The 16,497-nt window shown below is 45.4% G+C and overlaps 1 protein-coding gene and 3 non-coding genes across 5 annotated transcripts in view; all 4 read right to left on the bottom strand.

The window, feature by feature from the left end:
• LOC115543522 (SAM and SH3 domain-containing protein 1) overlaps window positions 1-16,497 on the bottom strand; it is a 27,910-nt gene extending 11,413 nt beyond the window's left edge. Inside the window, exons 1-9 of one of the 2 annotated variants that reach the window (XM_030355896.1) lie at window positions 16,398-16,497; window positions 6,104-6,232; window positions 5,345-5,395; window positions 4,563-4,612; window positions 2,566-2,775; window positions 2,439-2,479; window positions 2,046-2,132; window positions 1,678-1,793; window positions 1,302-1,403 (exon numbers count right to left, since the gene is read on the bottom strand). In XM_030355896.1, coding sequence (XP_030211756.1) covers window positions 1,302-1,403; window positions 1,678-1,793; window positions 2,046-2,132; window positions 2,439-2,479; window positions 2,566-2,775; window positions 4,563-4,612; window positions 5,345-5,395; window positions 6,104-6,148 — 702 coding nt within the window. In that variant the 5' untranslated portion in view covers window positions 6,149-6,232; window positions 16,398-16,497. The remainder of the gene's footprint in view (window positions 1-1,301; window positions 1,404-1,677; window positions 1,794-2,045; window positions 2,133-2,438; window positions 2,480-2,565; window positions 2,776-4,562; window positions 4,613-5,344; window positions 5,396-6,103; window positions 6,233-16,397) is intronic. The other variant, XM_030355897.1, reaches the window with a different exon arrangement.
• trnal-cag (transfer RNA leucine (anticodon CAG)) lies at window positions 8,032-8,114 on the bottom strand. The gene has a single exon. It is a non-coding gene; the product is annotated as a tRNA-Leu (tRNA).
• On the bottom strand, window positions 10,810-10,892 carry trnal-cag (transfer RNA leucine (anticodon CAG)). Its single transcript has one exon. It is a non-coding gene; the product is annotated as a tRNA-Leu (tRNA).
• Window positions 11,731-11,813, bottom strand: trnal-cag (transfer RNA leucine (anticodon CAG)). Its single transcript has one exon. It is a non-coding gene; the product is annotated as a tRNA-Leu (tRNA).

Genomic DNA, 16,497 nt, shown 5'->3' with positions numbered 1-16,497 from the left:
GTAGATACACTTCTGGTCACAAGACCCTGTCCTCTGCGTGACAACAGCAGCACTTTTGGAGAAAAGAAAAGCCTTTTCCTCCGTGCACGGAAACAGAGAGTGCTTGTGAGCTTGAGACAAACCAAGTCCTTCTCTTATCTTTTGGCGCACCTTAGACCACGCTCCTCACTTCGATGGATAAATATTTACCAACTATCAGGAACTATGGGCAACGATCAAACATGGCACACAACTAATAGTGTTCCAATTTATTGTACCAACACACCACACAGAAACATACACACAGACACGCACACACACACAGAAGCACCCACCCGTACACACACACACACACACACACACACACACACACACACACACACACACACACACACACACACACACACACACACCATACAGAGACATATATGCAATACATATACACACACACAAAAATACGCTTGATACACAAATATCTCCGCAAACACACACAAGTGAAGAGAGAGAGAACAAGAGAGCAAGAGAGCGAGAGAGAGAGAGAGATAGCGAGAGAGAGAGAGATAGAAATGTTGAGCACGCGATCACCCCACCTAGTCATAAAGAGCTGTGGCCTGCAGATCACAGCCAGGCGCTCGCCCACTGCACAATAGGGGGTTAGTGCTTTGACAGCCATGAATAGAGGGTCGCTCTGTAAGCCTGGTGTGGGGGGGAGAGGTCCCAGGGACACAGGGCTTACTGGGGGTTCAGGAGGAGAGCGATGGAGAGAGAGAGAGAGAGAGAGAGAGAGAGAGAGAGAGAGAGAGAGAGAGAGATAGCGAGAGAGAGAGAGAGAGAGAGAGAGAGAGAGAGAGAGAGAGAGAGAGAGAGAGAGAGAGAGAGAGAGAGAGGTGATGTCAATAGCTCTGCAGCCTTGGCACGATAAACCAGCTAGCCCCCACACTCCACCCTAGCCCACCCCCAAGCACACAGCTCTCTGCCCGGAGCAGTGATTCAGCACAACAAGCCAAACAAACAACACGTCAACTCCCTCAACTTTTTCTTCCAATTTTTTTCCTCTCCCTCTTATTCACTTCCTCCCTCTCTGCTGTTTCTCAATATTTGTCCTCTCTCTCTCTCTCTCTCTCTCTCTCTCTCTCTCTCTCTCCCTCTCTCCCTCCCTCTCTCTCTGTGTCTCTCCCTCTCTCTGTGTCTCTCCCTCTCTCTGTCTCTCTCCCTCTCTCTCTGGGTGTCTCTCCCTCTCTCTCTCTCTCTCTCTCCCTCTCTCTCTGTGCGTCTCTTCCTCTCGCCCTCTCTCTGGGACCAGGGCTTGGCGGGGGACTCACGTTGCAGCTGAGCGGGTCTTGGATGGGGGTCCCGCCAGGCTCGGCCCACTCCACCGGCTCCGCCCTGAAGGTGTGGCGGTTCTGGAGCTCAAACTCCTTCAGCTGAGGGACGACACAGAGACCTTAATGTTAGGATAGGTTATTAACAGTTGTTCCAAGCTCAATTAACCAACTGCCTGAACAATTATTATGATTTATTATGATAATGTACTTGTGAGTACATTATTTAGTCAAATGTTTCTTACAATATTCAACAGGAGGCGATTTGTATATCTGACCAATAATTCAATTTAACAGCATTTCTAAGATGGAACCCATTTGAAAGTGTGCCGTCAGATTGAGAAGGGGATTCTGGGAGGGTGTGACGTCATCATACCCGTGCCAGGGCCTCCTCCACAGAGATCATGTTCTCCTTCACCATCATCATCAGCTGGATGCGCTCTTCGTCACTCATCGTGATCTCGCTGGCCACGAAACCAACATCATCTCCCGCTAACGGAATAAAAAAATAAGTTTAAGTCGGCTATCTAATGATGTACGCCAAATGACAAACAAAACATATTTTCGAGTACCAAGTAATTTTCTCTACAGTTGTAGACTTCAGAATGATGTTGCATTATTTGCATTAACAGCCATGAATGTCGACTAATCGTATGTTTCCACTCCTTCAAGCTTCTTTTCATAAAGAAGGTCCACAGTTGACAGTACTTGATTCTCAGGGATGACCTCTGACCCCCGACGTACCTCTTGAAGGCTGTCGTGGGAGCCCTTTCTGTGACTTCCGGAAGTTCAGCCAAAAAGATTTGTTCTTCCTCTTGCCTTCCGACTTTCCTGTAGAATCCCACATATTTGTTTAAAAACAAACAGAATGATTCAAAAACAAACATTATCTAAAATGTCACAAATATTCTTTTAAGATTAAATAATTAAAACTAGAGCCACCATTTTGGGGTTGTTAAAAATAAAGAGAAAATGATCTTCCAACCAAACCGTTTTGAGTTCAAACACCAAATATTTGCACAGCAAATTGCAACATAATTAGACAGCCTACACCAATGTGCATACACGAACAATGAAAACCTTTACAACTTCATCTTGAAAAAGACTGAGGGTCGACTTTTTATCTTTAGTGCTTACCCCCTGCTCCATCATCTGAACTGGACTTTTGCACAGGGAACCTAGAGAATCAAACACAAAAAGAAACCACTGTTGAGTCTCTACACAAAGACACAAGCAAGCTAAACACATGTCATAGACACAATACCTGTTCTCCAGCACTGTCTTCTTCATGGTTTCCACTATCCCATAACATCCCTCAACACATTCCTCTGCCCTCTTCCTCCTTCCTCCTCTTCCAAGCGACCAAAAAATGTAAAAAAAAAAAATGCCAGAAGCAAAGCGGCCCGTGGGCCCGGCGTCAGAGGCAGGGCAGGACGGGCCAATCAAATGGACTGCAGCACAGACTCCCTGCTCGCTGTTGATGAACAAGAGGTCACCATCATCCGGCCATCATGGGAACAATAGGCCCTTTTCACACACAAAACTGGCTTTTTACAGAAACACCAGCACGAACGTGGCCCCTACGATTCCACTGTCCTCTGCTCTCTCTGTCATCTCTCTCTCTCTCTCTCTCTCTCTCTCTCTCTCTCTCTCTCTCTCTCTCTCTGTCTCTCTCTCTCTCTCTCTCTCTCTCTCTCTCTCTCTCTCTCTCTCTCTGTCATGTCTCTCTCTCTCTCTCTCTCTCTCTCTCTCCCCCTCTCTCCCCCTCTCTCTCTCTCTCTCTCTCTCTCTCTCTCTCTTTCTCTCTCCCCCTCTCTCTTTTTAGCTGTATCTCTCTCCATGTCTCTCCATCTCTCTTGTGCTATTTCACCCTCTCTTTCTGTCTGCCTTTCCCCCTCTCTCTGTGTAATTGTCTGCCTCTCTTTGTTGCATTCTATCATTGTTCTTTGCATTTTATGCATGCCTCTCTCTCTCTCTCTCTCTCTCTCTCTCTCTCTCTCTCTCTCTCTCTCTCTCTCTCTCTCTCTCTCTCTCTCTCTCTCTCTCATTCTCCATCCTTTCTCTTCCCTCTCCATCCTCCCTCTGCATCCCCACTCTCTCCCTCACTATTTCTTTTGGCTCTCGTTCCTTATGTTTTTTTGCCACATCAACTGACACAGATGTTGGCAGGGAACAATTCTTATGGAGTTCATTACGTTTCCCTTCCACTAGGGGGCAGTGCTACTATCCTAGCTTTAGACCTGCACTACCAATTTTTTAAAAGCAACCAACCCTTCAGGAGAAAAATGAAAATGTCTGTGGCACATTTTTCTCCATAATCTAATTACAATTAGAGAGGATGAAAATAAACGGAATTCTTTATCTTTGATAGAAGTTGTCGGGGTGATATGATCCTCGTTTTGGGCTTTGCTTGTTGTTGATTTTATGGTTGTAGACACCCATTACTCAAATTGTGGGATTCAAACAACACAAGTATTCCACAAAATGCTATATGGTTGGTGACTCATTAAAAACATGACTTGACATTTTTTTGCACTTTTTTCCTTTCAAAAGCATAATTAAATACATATGCTGCTGATATGCTATTAGTCACGATGACTTCTTTCCCCTCCTTACCCCCTGCTCTGAATTCCTGTGACAGAATATGACGAATTCTAGAAATCCCTCAAAACAGACAATGGCGGGAAGGAAGAGGGAAGGAAGTGCTTTGTGAGGTGAGCGCGGGTGACAGGAAGTGCAGAGAATCCCTACATGTCTGCAAGTTCTGAATCTAAATAAAGACAAACTAAGCCTGCAGGTGCTAGGTAGCATTAAATATCTATCTATTTATTTTTATCTTTATACCAGACATTCGTCACTTTGACCCAAAGTGGTGAAATAGTGTTTGGCTAAGATACTACTACTACTATGCCAGTTATTTTATCACCCGCTTTTTATCATCATCATCTTTATCTTGTTCTTGTGTCGAGTTGAAACTTTATTTACATTTTTCTGGCTATGTCTGTCTGAAGGGGTTTCACACCCTCCCCAGGCCCTGAGGTAGAGGAGACCCAGACTCAACTCTACCAAACCCAAGCCAGGGAAGGAAAATAAACCTTCAGAGAGACAGGAGCAGTAGGGAATCCCTCCTTCAGGGAAGACCGGAGCCGTGCAGACAAACGGAAGGAAGTAAAAAAAGAACGAAAGCAAGATAAAATAAATAAAGAACGAATGGAAGAGAGAAAGAAAGAAAGAAAGTAAGGAAATAAATGTTTCTCTCACCGTCTGTCGGTTTCTGGGGTCGACATGGCACTGCTGAAGCCCAGGGACTCCTGATAACAAAGGGAGGGAGAGAGAGTAAGATACATAAACATATATATATATAGAGAGAGAGAGAGAGAGAGAGAGAGAGAGAGAGAGAGAGAGAGAGAGAGAGAGGGTTAGGGGTCACCTGAAACCCAACACATGGTAATGATTCCAGATACATATGTTTTCTTAACCATTGGACAAATACTCCATTAAATATCCATCTATTTATAGTCTTCAGGGCTAACAGCTAACTATTTATATAGCTGGCTATGTTTACTGTTTAGCGACATTTAGACAGACAGACTGTTAAAAGTACCTAAGGATTAGTGTCTAGTGTTTGGTTTCTTTAATGACCATGCGTTTGGTTTCTGAGCAAGTGTAAAAAATGAATGAATAAAAAGTAAACTTAACAGTTTAACTTTTTTCGTCCGCTCATTTAAACCTCAAGATCCCTCCCAAAAAGTTGTTAAACCAAAGTATTGGGTTTTGATATATTTGTGCATCCAACTCTGTCACGACAATTCACCAACAGCATGTTTACAGCAACCCCAATCTCCCCTCATAATCACCATCCATCTTTGATGTGTGGAGTGCGAACGAGAGACTTCATAGCTTTACTGCTCATCCCTAGGGAGGACCGTGACTACAACCGTGACTACGACCGTGATGACTCATCTGAGTGTGTCCGAGGGGCAGCGGACAGGGGAGTGGGGGAGGAAGGAGAGGAGCGGAGGTTCAGTGACCAGTCATCTCACCTGGATCTGCGTGCGGAGCTGAACAGACGAGGCGGCTGACTCAATCTTTCCCTGAAAGAGCACAACACATGGGGGTAAATTATAGTGTCATCACAGCACAGGAATAGACATAATATTTAGTCGGGCAGCGTGGCTAGCCAGGCCGCGGTATGGAACAACGGGCGCTGCCACTAGCCACAAACCGCTAGCCCTGCTGCTAGCCCTGCTGCTAGCCCTGCTGCTAGCCCTGCTGCTAGCCCTGCTGCTAGCCCTGCTGCACAAACACAGGTGCTAGTGCTACTTCAAGGTTGAGATTACCCCTTTCAGGGTGATTGAGTACCAGGGGATGATTCCTTGTTCAGTTTTTTTGTATTTCAAAGAACTAAACTCAGATGTCAAAAGTATGGATGTGATGTGTATGTACTTTAGGAACACATATATTTTACACAATTATTCATACGTAGCCTATTGATATTTACCACCTTTCCAGGAATTATGGGATTGATAAAGTATTATCATACATATGTGGTTTTATGACAATATGAACTAAAAAGTTCTTAACTAAAATGTTCAGAGCTAAAAACAGTAACCAGTAACCACTAACCAGTAACCGCACTATGAACACGGCGGATCCAGTGGGTGTGCTGGTTGTCTCCCTGTACAGGGACAGTTTGTAGGGTGCTGGGTGTACAGATACAGGGTGCTGGTGTACAGATACAGGGTGCTGGGTGTACAGACACAGGGTGCTGGGTGTACAGATACAGGGTGCTGGGTGCCCACCTTGTCGGCCTCCTGCACTAGCTTGCGCTTGCGTAGCTCCTCCATCCTCTCACACACGTCGCTGAGCGAGGTCCCGTAGAAGCGAGAGTACTCTTTGGCCAGCACACCGATGCTGCCCGCAGTCCCATCCTGGAGGAAAAGACAACATCTCTTTATTACCATGGGATGACTCTGTATGATGTAGGAACTGTAAATGTTCTGTTCTGTATGCATGTACTGTATTTTGTATGTACTTGCATGCACTTTATCAATGTATGTCTGTTGAATTGTTACGGTGGAAGCAATTTTCTGAACAAATCAGATCGAAAGGGATATCGAATGGCTGGCTCGAATGCTAAACCGAACTTAGCTGGTCTGACTGGCTCCGATGCTAACCATAGCCTAGCGTGGACTGGCTCCAATGCTAACCCTAGCCTAGTGGGTCTAACTGGCCCCAAAGTCAACCTAATTCAAGCTGAAACACAACACTAGGGAGTGTGAGTATCATGAGGAGAGTCATTGGGATGCACCAGAATCAAGACTCTTGGCTGAGAATTACTGCTAAACATCATGTCAACGTCATCGTTTATTGGTAAAGCCCACTTTTCACAATAACAGATTCAAATGGACTGTTACTGTGAAAAAGGTTTAATCCTAAACTTCCAAAGGGGAGTCTCAACCACTGTCCAAAGGCCAGTGGTTGTGCCCTCTGAGGCCGTACCACTGCTAATAGAGGGCTCATACCGAGCTCGCACTCAGCCTCAAGAAAGACTTCAAACCATCAGAACTCATCTCATTTGCCTTTGCCTTTTTCTTAATACTTAAGGAATTTTTATGTGGAAATACTGGACATTGTACCTGTGTTTAACACCTTACTTGAAATCCCAAAACTTTATTTTAAATTGTGTGTAAATGGTGCGTTTTGTTTGCATTACACATATACGTATTGCCCGTTTTATGTTGCCCTCTCGGCCATGTCTCTCTCGAAAAAAAGATTTGAATTTCAATGAAACTTTTACCTGGTAAAAATGAAGGTGAAAAAAATAAAAAAATAAATAATAGAAAGAATAGTTTGTAAGCTCGGTAGTGAGGATATATGATGTGTCATCTACGACAGCAGGAAGCAGAGAGAGGTAATACCCAGAAGCCCTCAGTGACCGGGGCAGGCCATGGGACAGAACCATTGTCTACAATCACGTCTCAACTCCCCTCCCGTTTGTTGACCACCGTCTCTCTCTTCCACCTCTGACCCGTAACCCCTGGCCTCCTGTTCTCAGACACGACAGACAAACACACACACACACACACACACACACACACACACACACACACACACACACACACACACACACACACACACACTCTTCCTCATCAACCTTCATCTGGTCAGTGACCCACACACTCACAGCTCAACCAAACAGCCCCCCTTCCTTCTCCTTGATCTTGACCTGTAACCCCCCGCCCCCCACACACACACACACCCTTGCCCACACACTTTTTGTCCCAATCAGTGACTCCCTGCTAAGCCGCACACACACACACACACACACCTCCTGCGTCTGCGGTGACGCAAGTTAGACGCCTCGCTACGCTCACTTGAGTACAAGCGAGGGTCAACTGGAATGGCCAGATTGCATCTCTCTCTCTCTCTCCCTCTCTGAAGCCCCTCATTTTCCTGTCATTCTATATGTCTATTTTAAAGATATCCGCAAAAAGGAACATTAACCACAGATCAATCTGTGGTTATGATGTGATGTTGTTTTCATCAAATCAATAGATATAAATAAACATATTTGATTAAAATACAGATAGTAACTTGTGTGTTTAATACTAATAATTGTTGATATTATCTTTCCTTGACTATTTTAAGTGACTGCAGGTTGTTTGCTTTGACAGTTGGGTCTTCACAGCTGAGGCAAACATTTGTTGCTGAATCATTCAACAAAGAATGTCTGAAGTGGGATTCGAACCCACGCCTCCAGGGGAGACTGCGACCTGAACGCAGCGCCTTAGACCGCTCGGCCATCCAGACATACAAGCTTATTCATCTCGGGAATCTGTTCCTCAAAGGTCAGCCAGAACCAGTTTCTAACGCTTCCCAGAGCTTAGACCAAACATGGTGAAGGACTGTTTTTCTTTAGTTTTAAACCTACACATGTCCTAGCTTGAACACGCCCCCAAAAGCACTCATACTGGCTCTATGCTATACCTAGCCTAGCTCGAACACACCTCAAGGGGGTCTGTGACTAGCAAAAATTCTAACTTGGCTAAAACTTCTCTTCACTGCTAGCCTGGCTCCGTCCGCCTAAGTACTTCCGCTCAATTTGAATTTCCCTTCAGTACTAGGTCTGGACCTGGGCCCCGTTTCTCGAAAGCGTCGTTAGCCTAAGTGGATCGTGAAGTGCGTCGAAAGGGCATCGTAGAGTTTTCACCGCGTTTCCCGAAAGCATCGTGGGGAACGAACGTCTTGAAAACGCTCGTAGCTAACGAGTACTCCAGGGGTGCTCGTAGGTACTCGTAGGACGCTAAGAGCATCGTCAGCTATAGCCTCAGTGGCGACACCATCGGGCATTCCGTCTATTGGATGCGTTTTATTAAAACGCATTGCGCCTTTATGTTCTTAGTTTGGTAATTAATAAAGATTATTAATTAATTTATTAATAAAGATGTTAAAATGGCCAAAATAAAACGGGACAGTCCAGAAAATGTTTGCGCAGGCAGGGCACTCAAAATGTGTGAGAGAAAGTGGGGGGATTTGTGCAGACTGACATAGGCTACTCATAAAACGTAGCATAAAATAATGTAAAAAATAAATTAAATTAAAAAAAATAAAATAAATAAAAAATAAAGAAATAAAATAAATTATAAAAAACAAGCAAAGGAGCAGGCAAAAGGCTGGGATATGGTGGGGATTGGTCACGTTGACGGGAATGTTTAGTGACATGTGGGAGGGTGGAGGGGGTTAAAAAAAAGTCTCAATCACTCTTCGACGCGCATGAAAACCAGCCGCGTAGTTATGAGGGAGGCCGTCCTCACACCGATCTTCCTCGTCGTCATCGTCCTCAGCGTCCTCCGGTTCAAGCAATGCCACCCCAGCCTTAGCTGCAATGTTGTGCAACATAGCCGTCACACATATCACGGCGCATGACTTGGCCGGCGAAAACTGGAGCCCTCCGCCTGACTTGTGAAGGCATCTAAAGCGCAACTTCCACCTCCCGATCGTGCGCATCAACGATGCACCGGGCCAGACGGTGGGCTTCGTTGTATTCCTCATCAATACATACCTTACCCTATTTCCGGAGGGGCTTTTATAGCCAATCAAATTATCAATCAAGGAAAGCCTTATGCGGAATCAGATTAAGTTGGCTCTCTTTGCTGCGCAAAGCATGTTTCAGAAATCAGCCCATTAAGATAAATGTAGTTGTCACACAAGCTATTTTTAATTTTTTGTCATATGGAATTATTTCAGGGGGGAAAATGCCGTGAAACGCACAGTGCATTCAGGATTAGGACTGATATATGTCGGTTTAAGCATAATCAATTGTGTTTTAATGTCTTTAGCATTCATATAATTGTAGTCTATTTTTTCCGTAGGCTACTCTGCTGTTGTCCTTGATGGGGATATATTTTAACCCTTTTTAACACAATTTTCCTGCGACATTCCTGCGTCTCCCCCTCCTACGGAGCCCATTTCAGCACCGTGTCAGTAGACAGTTACAATCCTACGACGTCGTGAGTGCAGCGAATGCGCGTTCACGTTAAGAGGAGTTTCGGGAAACGCTCCAAAGAAATGATCGATGGATCGCAAGATCCATCGGGAGAATGATCGTACGAGCGAAGATCCATCGTTATCGGGAAACGGGGCCCTGCTGTATGTAATTTGGTTTTCTGCGCTACCACAGCGTGCGCCCAATCAGCGAACAGAGGGCGTGTCTGAGAACAATGACGATAAAGTCGTGCGCCAGTTTGAGTTTGCCTTACTATAAAATATTGATTTACAATGTGCAATTTTTCCCTGATAAATTAAAGTCGACGAACAAAACCTGCAGCTGTCGTTGACGGACATTTTCGTGCAGACGCGCAAGGTGTTTGGTTTGTGTACAACCTGCGCGTGATTCCACGACATGACATACGTCACAACCAAACGTTAGCGATTGGTGATGGCAGATCCAGAGTGGCACTGGGCAGATCCAATCATTTTAAACTTCAACAAACACCCGCCTTCAAGTGAGTTAACGTTTGTCAATTGATTAGGTCCAGACTCTCTGTACAAATGAAATGAAATGAAGTGAAGTACGAGAGTCTGGTAGAACCAGGCTACTTCACTGCCTCATCTCTAAAGCAAATCACTGTGTTTTATGGTGTCATATTGCGCAGCTATCATTAAAGAGTTACAGTCTCTGTCCCTCTTTCTCTCTCTCTCTCTCTCTCTCTCTCTCTCTCTCTCTCTCTCTCTCTCTCTCTCTCTCTCTCTCTCTCTCTCTCTCTCTCTCTCTCTCTCTCTCTCTCTCTCTCTCTCTCTCTCTCTCTCTCTCTCTCTCTCTCTCTCTCTCTCTCTCTGTTGGGGGACATTGGCCGCTGTCACTGTAACTGTGCTTTGATACATAAATAATTTACTTAATATATCTCAATGACTATTTCAAATTACAGCAGATATATTGGATATGTTGGCAGTTGGGTCTTCACAGCTGAGGAAAACATTTGTTGCTGAATCATTCAACAAAGAATGTCAGAAGTGGGATTCGAACCCACGCCTCCAGAGGAGACTGCGACCTGAACGCAGCGCCTTAGACCGCTCGGCCATCCGGACCAGAGCATGTGAGCGGAGCGGAGCGCCGCGGAATTCCCGCTCCCCGCTCAGGAGGATGTCCGCTCATTCGCTCTGCCGCTCAACGTTGTGCCAGGGCGCTCCGCTCAAAACCGCTCCGCGCTCATCTTAAATTTCCTGCCGCTCCGGCGAAATCGCTCCACGCTCCGCTCAAATTTTAGTAGAAGTACTTCCCAAACTCCATCTTGCTACTCTCGCGGGCACACGAGCCAGTGTTGCGGGGGGGGGGGGGGTTGGAGGGGTCACACGTGACGCGTTTTATCCAATCAGGTTGCTTGGATGCTCCCATTGAAACCCATTCTATTCTACGTGAACCACCTACATGGAAGCCGCTAGAAGCAGTTAAAATCGGAGCGGACTGGAGCGGAGTGAAATCCCCGCTCCGGCTTTTGAATTTAAAACCGCTCTGCGCTCCAACCCGCTCCAACCTATTTCTTCCGCCCCGCCCCACGCTCCGCTCCGCTCACATGCTCTGATCCGGACATAGATGTTTGGTGAAACCAGGTGTCTACATAGCTGAGGTCAACCAGAACGGGTTTCTAACGGTTCCCAGAGCTTAGGGGGTCTCAAAGCAAATCACTGTGTTTTATGGTGTCATATTGCGCAGCTATCATTAAAGAGTTACAGTCTCTCTCTCTCTCTCTCTCTCTCTCTCTGTTGGGGGACAGTGGCCGCTGTCACTGTAACTGTGCTTTGATACATAAATAATTTACTGCTATCTCAATGACTATTTCAAATTACAGCAGATATATTGGATATGTTGGCAATTGGGTCTTCACAGCTGAGGCAAACATTTGTTGCTGAATCATTCAACAAAGAATGTCTGAAGTGGGATTCGAACCCACGCCTCCAGGGGAGACTGCGACCTGAACGCAGCGCCTTAGACCGCTCGGCCATCCAGACATACAAGCTTATTAATTTAGGGCATATATATCTCTGAGGTCAACCAGAACCAGTTTCTAACGCTTCCCAGAGTTTAGACCAAACATGGTGAAGGACTGTTTTTCTTTAGTTTTAAACCTACACATGTCCTAGCTTGAACACGCCCCCAAAAGCACTCATACTGGCTCTATGCTATACCTAGCCTAGCTCGAACACAACTCAAGGGGGTCAGTGACTAGCTAAAATTCTAACTTGGCTAAAACTTCTCTTCATTGCCTCATCTCAAAGCAAATCACTGTGTTTTATGGTCTCATATTGCGCAGCTATCATTAAAGTGTTACAGTCTCTGTCCCTCTTTCTGTCTCTCTCTCTCTCTTTCTCTCTCTCTCTCTTTCTCTCTCTCTCTCTCTCTCTCTCTCTCTCTCTCTCTCTCTCTCTCTCTCTCTCTCTCTCTCTCTCTCTCTCTCTCTCTGTGTTGGGGGACAGTGGCCGCTCTCACTGTTACTGTGCTTTGATACATAAATAATTTACTATTATATCTCATTGACTATTTCAAATTACAGCAGATTTATTGGATTTGTTGGCAGTTGGGTCTTCACAGCTGAGGCAAACATTTGTTGCTGAATCATTCAACAAAGAATGTCAGAAGTGGGATTCAAACCCACGCCTCCAGGGGAGACTGCGACCTGAACGCAGCGCCTTAGACCGCTCTGCGATCCTGACATATGAGCCGGGGTCAGTTTGCTACTTAGATATTATGAATATATCAGGCGTTTATCCCTCTGAGGGCAACCAGAACCGGTTTCTAACGGTTCCCAGAGCTCAGACCAAACACGGTGAAGGACTGTTTAGTTTTAAACCTACACATATCCTAGCTTGAACACGCCCCCAAAAAGCACTCAAACTGGCTTTAATGCTAACCCTAGCCTAGCTTAAAACCTACCCTAAAAGCACTCACGCTGGCTCTTAGGCTAACCCTACCATAGTGTGTTTAATAATATTCATAAAGAAAATTGTTTCAGACTGACCTTTACAAGTTTAAATTAACTTAAACTTTTCAACCTTAAACAATACAGACAGCCACATATTCTCCATATGATGCACACAAACCAAACCCCAGGCCAGAACCATCTTCTAAATCTCACTATGATCACTGCACTCACGTTGACATGTCCAGGGGAAGTTGGTAGGGCAGAGGAACCAGGTTATTATCCTGGGAATTTAAACAGACTGACTGTTTCTCTTTGATGATGATGCATCCTCATCATCATCATCATCGACCCACTATCCCCCGCCCCTATGGCGATATGTTAATTAGAGGAACCCTGCAGAAAAACATCTTCCCTATTGCTGTCAAGACTCAAGACTTCCAGTGTGTGTGTGTGTGTGTGTGTGTGTGTGTGTGTGTGTGTGTGTGTGTGTGTGTGTGTGTGTGTGTGTGTGTGGTGTGTGTGTGTGTGTGTGTGTGTGTGTGCAGACTTTGTCTCGTGGTGTCATGGTACAGTGACTGGGTCGCCTGTCCCCCACCAGAGAGAGACTGAGCGAGAGAGAGAGACAGAGAGACATAGATAGAGAGAGACAGAGAGACAGAGAGAGAGAGAGAGAGAGAGAGAGAGAGAGGGAGACATAGATAGAGAGAGACAGAGAGGCAGAGAGACAGAGAGAGACAGAGAGACAGAGAGACAGAGAGACAGAGAGAGACAGAGAGACAGAGAGAGAGAGAGAGAGAGAGAGAGAGAGAGAGAGAGAGAGAGAGAGAGAGAGAGACATAGATAGAGAGAGACAGAGAGAGAAAGGGAGAGAGAGACATAGATAGAGAGAGACAGAGAGAGAGTGATAGAGACATAGATAGAGAGAGACAGAGAGAGAAAGGGAGAGAGAGAGAGAGAGAGAGAGACCATTCTTCCCAGGCTGCAAGTCCGGCCGTATGCTGTGGGCCAAGGGCCAGTCTAGCCCTCACAAACGCACACACACACACATACAAACAAACACACTCACACACACACACACACCCACACACACACACACACTGTTAAGCGCTGCGCTGAGTCTAGCGGCGGACTCGCCGGCCGTTACTGTGACAACACGACACATAAGCAGCCCATTGTGACGCTGGTTTCAGCGCCACATGATATTCCACTGCCCCGAGTGCTCTTGGGCCCGGGGTGCTGCTGTATGTTCTTGCCATATTACAACACAGTGCACAGATATGTCCTTGTTGGGACCCTATCCCTACCTCGCTCCCTCCCTCGCCCCCTCTTTATTCAATCGTTTCTCACTCTCTGCTCAGGTCTTGCTGTTAGTGTTTGTCTCCCATTTGTTCTCGCCCTTTTGGTCCGTCTGGTTTAAATGGTTTTGTATAAGTATTGCATATGATATCATTTAAGACACATACCAAGAAGGAGAATATGAGAGGAAGCACAACGACTCTGTGGAGATTGGTTCAATATTTCACATTTTTGAGAGTGAAGTACACAGGAAGTGACACCAGAAGACCCCCATGATAACATGATAACAATCCTGCGGCACAAGATCCCGGACCTGCAGACCCGCAATCACACACGTAGTACGTAACTACGTACACATGCAAACAGACACACACAAATGCACAAACACACATACACACACACACACAGACCAAGGGATAGGATTCTAGACTCTTCCATTGAACCCTACTGTGTCCTGCTGTGATGGGGTCTCCCCCAGAGCCACTAACCAGGTTAAACTGCTTCAATACACTTAAGTGTTAATTGCCCCCCTACCCCCACCCAACTTAAAACAAAGTCGATTTGTGAATGTATTTGGGTACCTTCTATATGATAAACATATATTCAACACAAAATTAAAAACAACATGACACAAACACACAACCCAACACAAACACACAACATGATACAAACACACAATCCATCACAGACAAACAACACAACATAAGCACACAACTGCAAAAACACACAGCACAACAAACACACACAAAACCCAAAACAAACATACTACACAACAAACACATGACACAAACCCGCTACAGGACACAAACACACAACATGACAAACACACTACACAACACGACACAAACCCGCTGCAGGACACAAACACACAACATGACAAACACACAACATGACGCAAACACCAAAAAATACCAAAACACAACATGACACAAACACACAACCCAAACACACAACATGATACAAAGACAAAATCCGTCACAGACAAACAACACAACGTAAGCACACAATTGAAAAAACACACAGCACGACAAACACACTACACGACAGACACACAAAACCCAACACAAACATACTACACGACAAACACACTACACAACACTACACAAACCCGCTACAGGACAAAAACACACAACATGACAAACACACTACACAACACGACACAAACCCGCTGCAGGACACAAACACACAACATGACAAACACACAACATGACACACACACAAAAAATGACCAAAACACAACATGACACAAACACACAACCCAACACAAAATCCCAATGTGACACAAACACACAACACGAGGAGAAGAGCCGATCATATGAGCGACTGTAAAAATGTGAGTGGTGTCTCATTTCTCGTGTCACAAAGCCAGGAAACGGAGCATCTCCGAGGCACACAAAGGGCCTAACATGCCCTGGGGCCCCAAGAGCCTCTAATAGCTGTGCTTCTTTCACAGCTTATCAGAACGGGCCCTTTCGTTTGAAAGGACTGTGTCAAGCGTTGTAAACAAACGACCATCCCAGTGTTTGAACCGTGCTGCTGGATTCACATCACCGGTGCTCTGTCAGAGTGGCTGTTTAATTTTGTTCAACCTACTTTAATGCGAATGCAAGGACAAAAAACTCTAACATCCATTTCCTCCAGATGGATGTGATAACACCACACGCCCCAAAGTCAGTCAAAATACCCCCCCCCCCCATACACAGACACACACGCACGCACGCACACGCACACACACACACACACACACACACACACACACACACACACACACACACAAACACACACACAGACACACAAATGTAACGGTATGCCAAACTTAATTCGACCACAACTGTTAGAAATCAGACTTGTAGACATTCTTTGATATCCTATCGCTCGTGAAACCTGACCAAGTGTTCCCTCAACACAGAACATATATTTATCTCTGTGGTTTTGATTTCCTATGTGGTTTCTTATTTTGAAGGATCTGCTCATGGGTTTAATTAAACACAACCGGCATTCAAACCCACAACCTTTTCAAAAGCAGAGAGACACATGGTGATGATGACATCATTTGCTGTATTTGTAAGAGTGCATGTGTGTGTGTGTGTGTATATATGTATATACATGTACATACCCACACATACAGACAATATGATATTCCTACAATCAATCCTACAGTTAAATAAAATGTGCATTCATGCCTTCAAGAGAACTCCGTAGGACCGTACGGGCAGCAGAATAAATCTCAAGTCCTTGTCGCCTGTTGCCTTGTACAAACTGTTGGGTATTATGGAGAAAAATAATCCCTCCCTGGTGAATAAACACTACGCGAATCACCAGCAGAGCCCAGTTGAGTTCCAAGTTGCAGTGAGAAAGCTCACAGAAACACACTCACCACAGAGGCTTCTCTCCCAGTCACTTCCAGAGGTTTACTGTTAGAAAGCTGGGTGCTCCAACTCTACTCAGCAGAATGAATGGGAAACAATGCACCCTTA

This window comes from Gadus morhua, chromosome 5 (genome assembly GCF_902167405.1).
Source record: "Gadus morhua chromosome 5, gadMor3.0, whole genome shotgun sequence".
Classification (NCBI taxonomy): domain Eukaryota; kingdom Metazoa; phylum Chordata; class Actinopteri; order Gadiformes; family Gadidae; genus Gadus; species Gadus morhua.
This window is presented reverse-complemented; position numbering and strand designations above follow the sequence as displayed.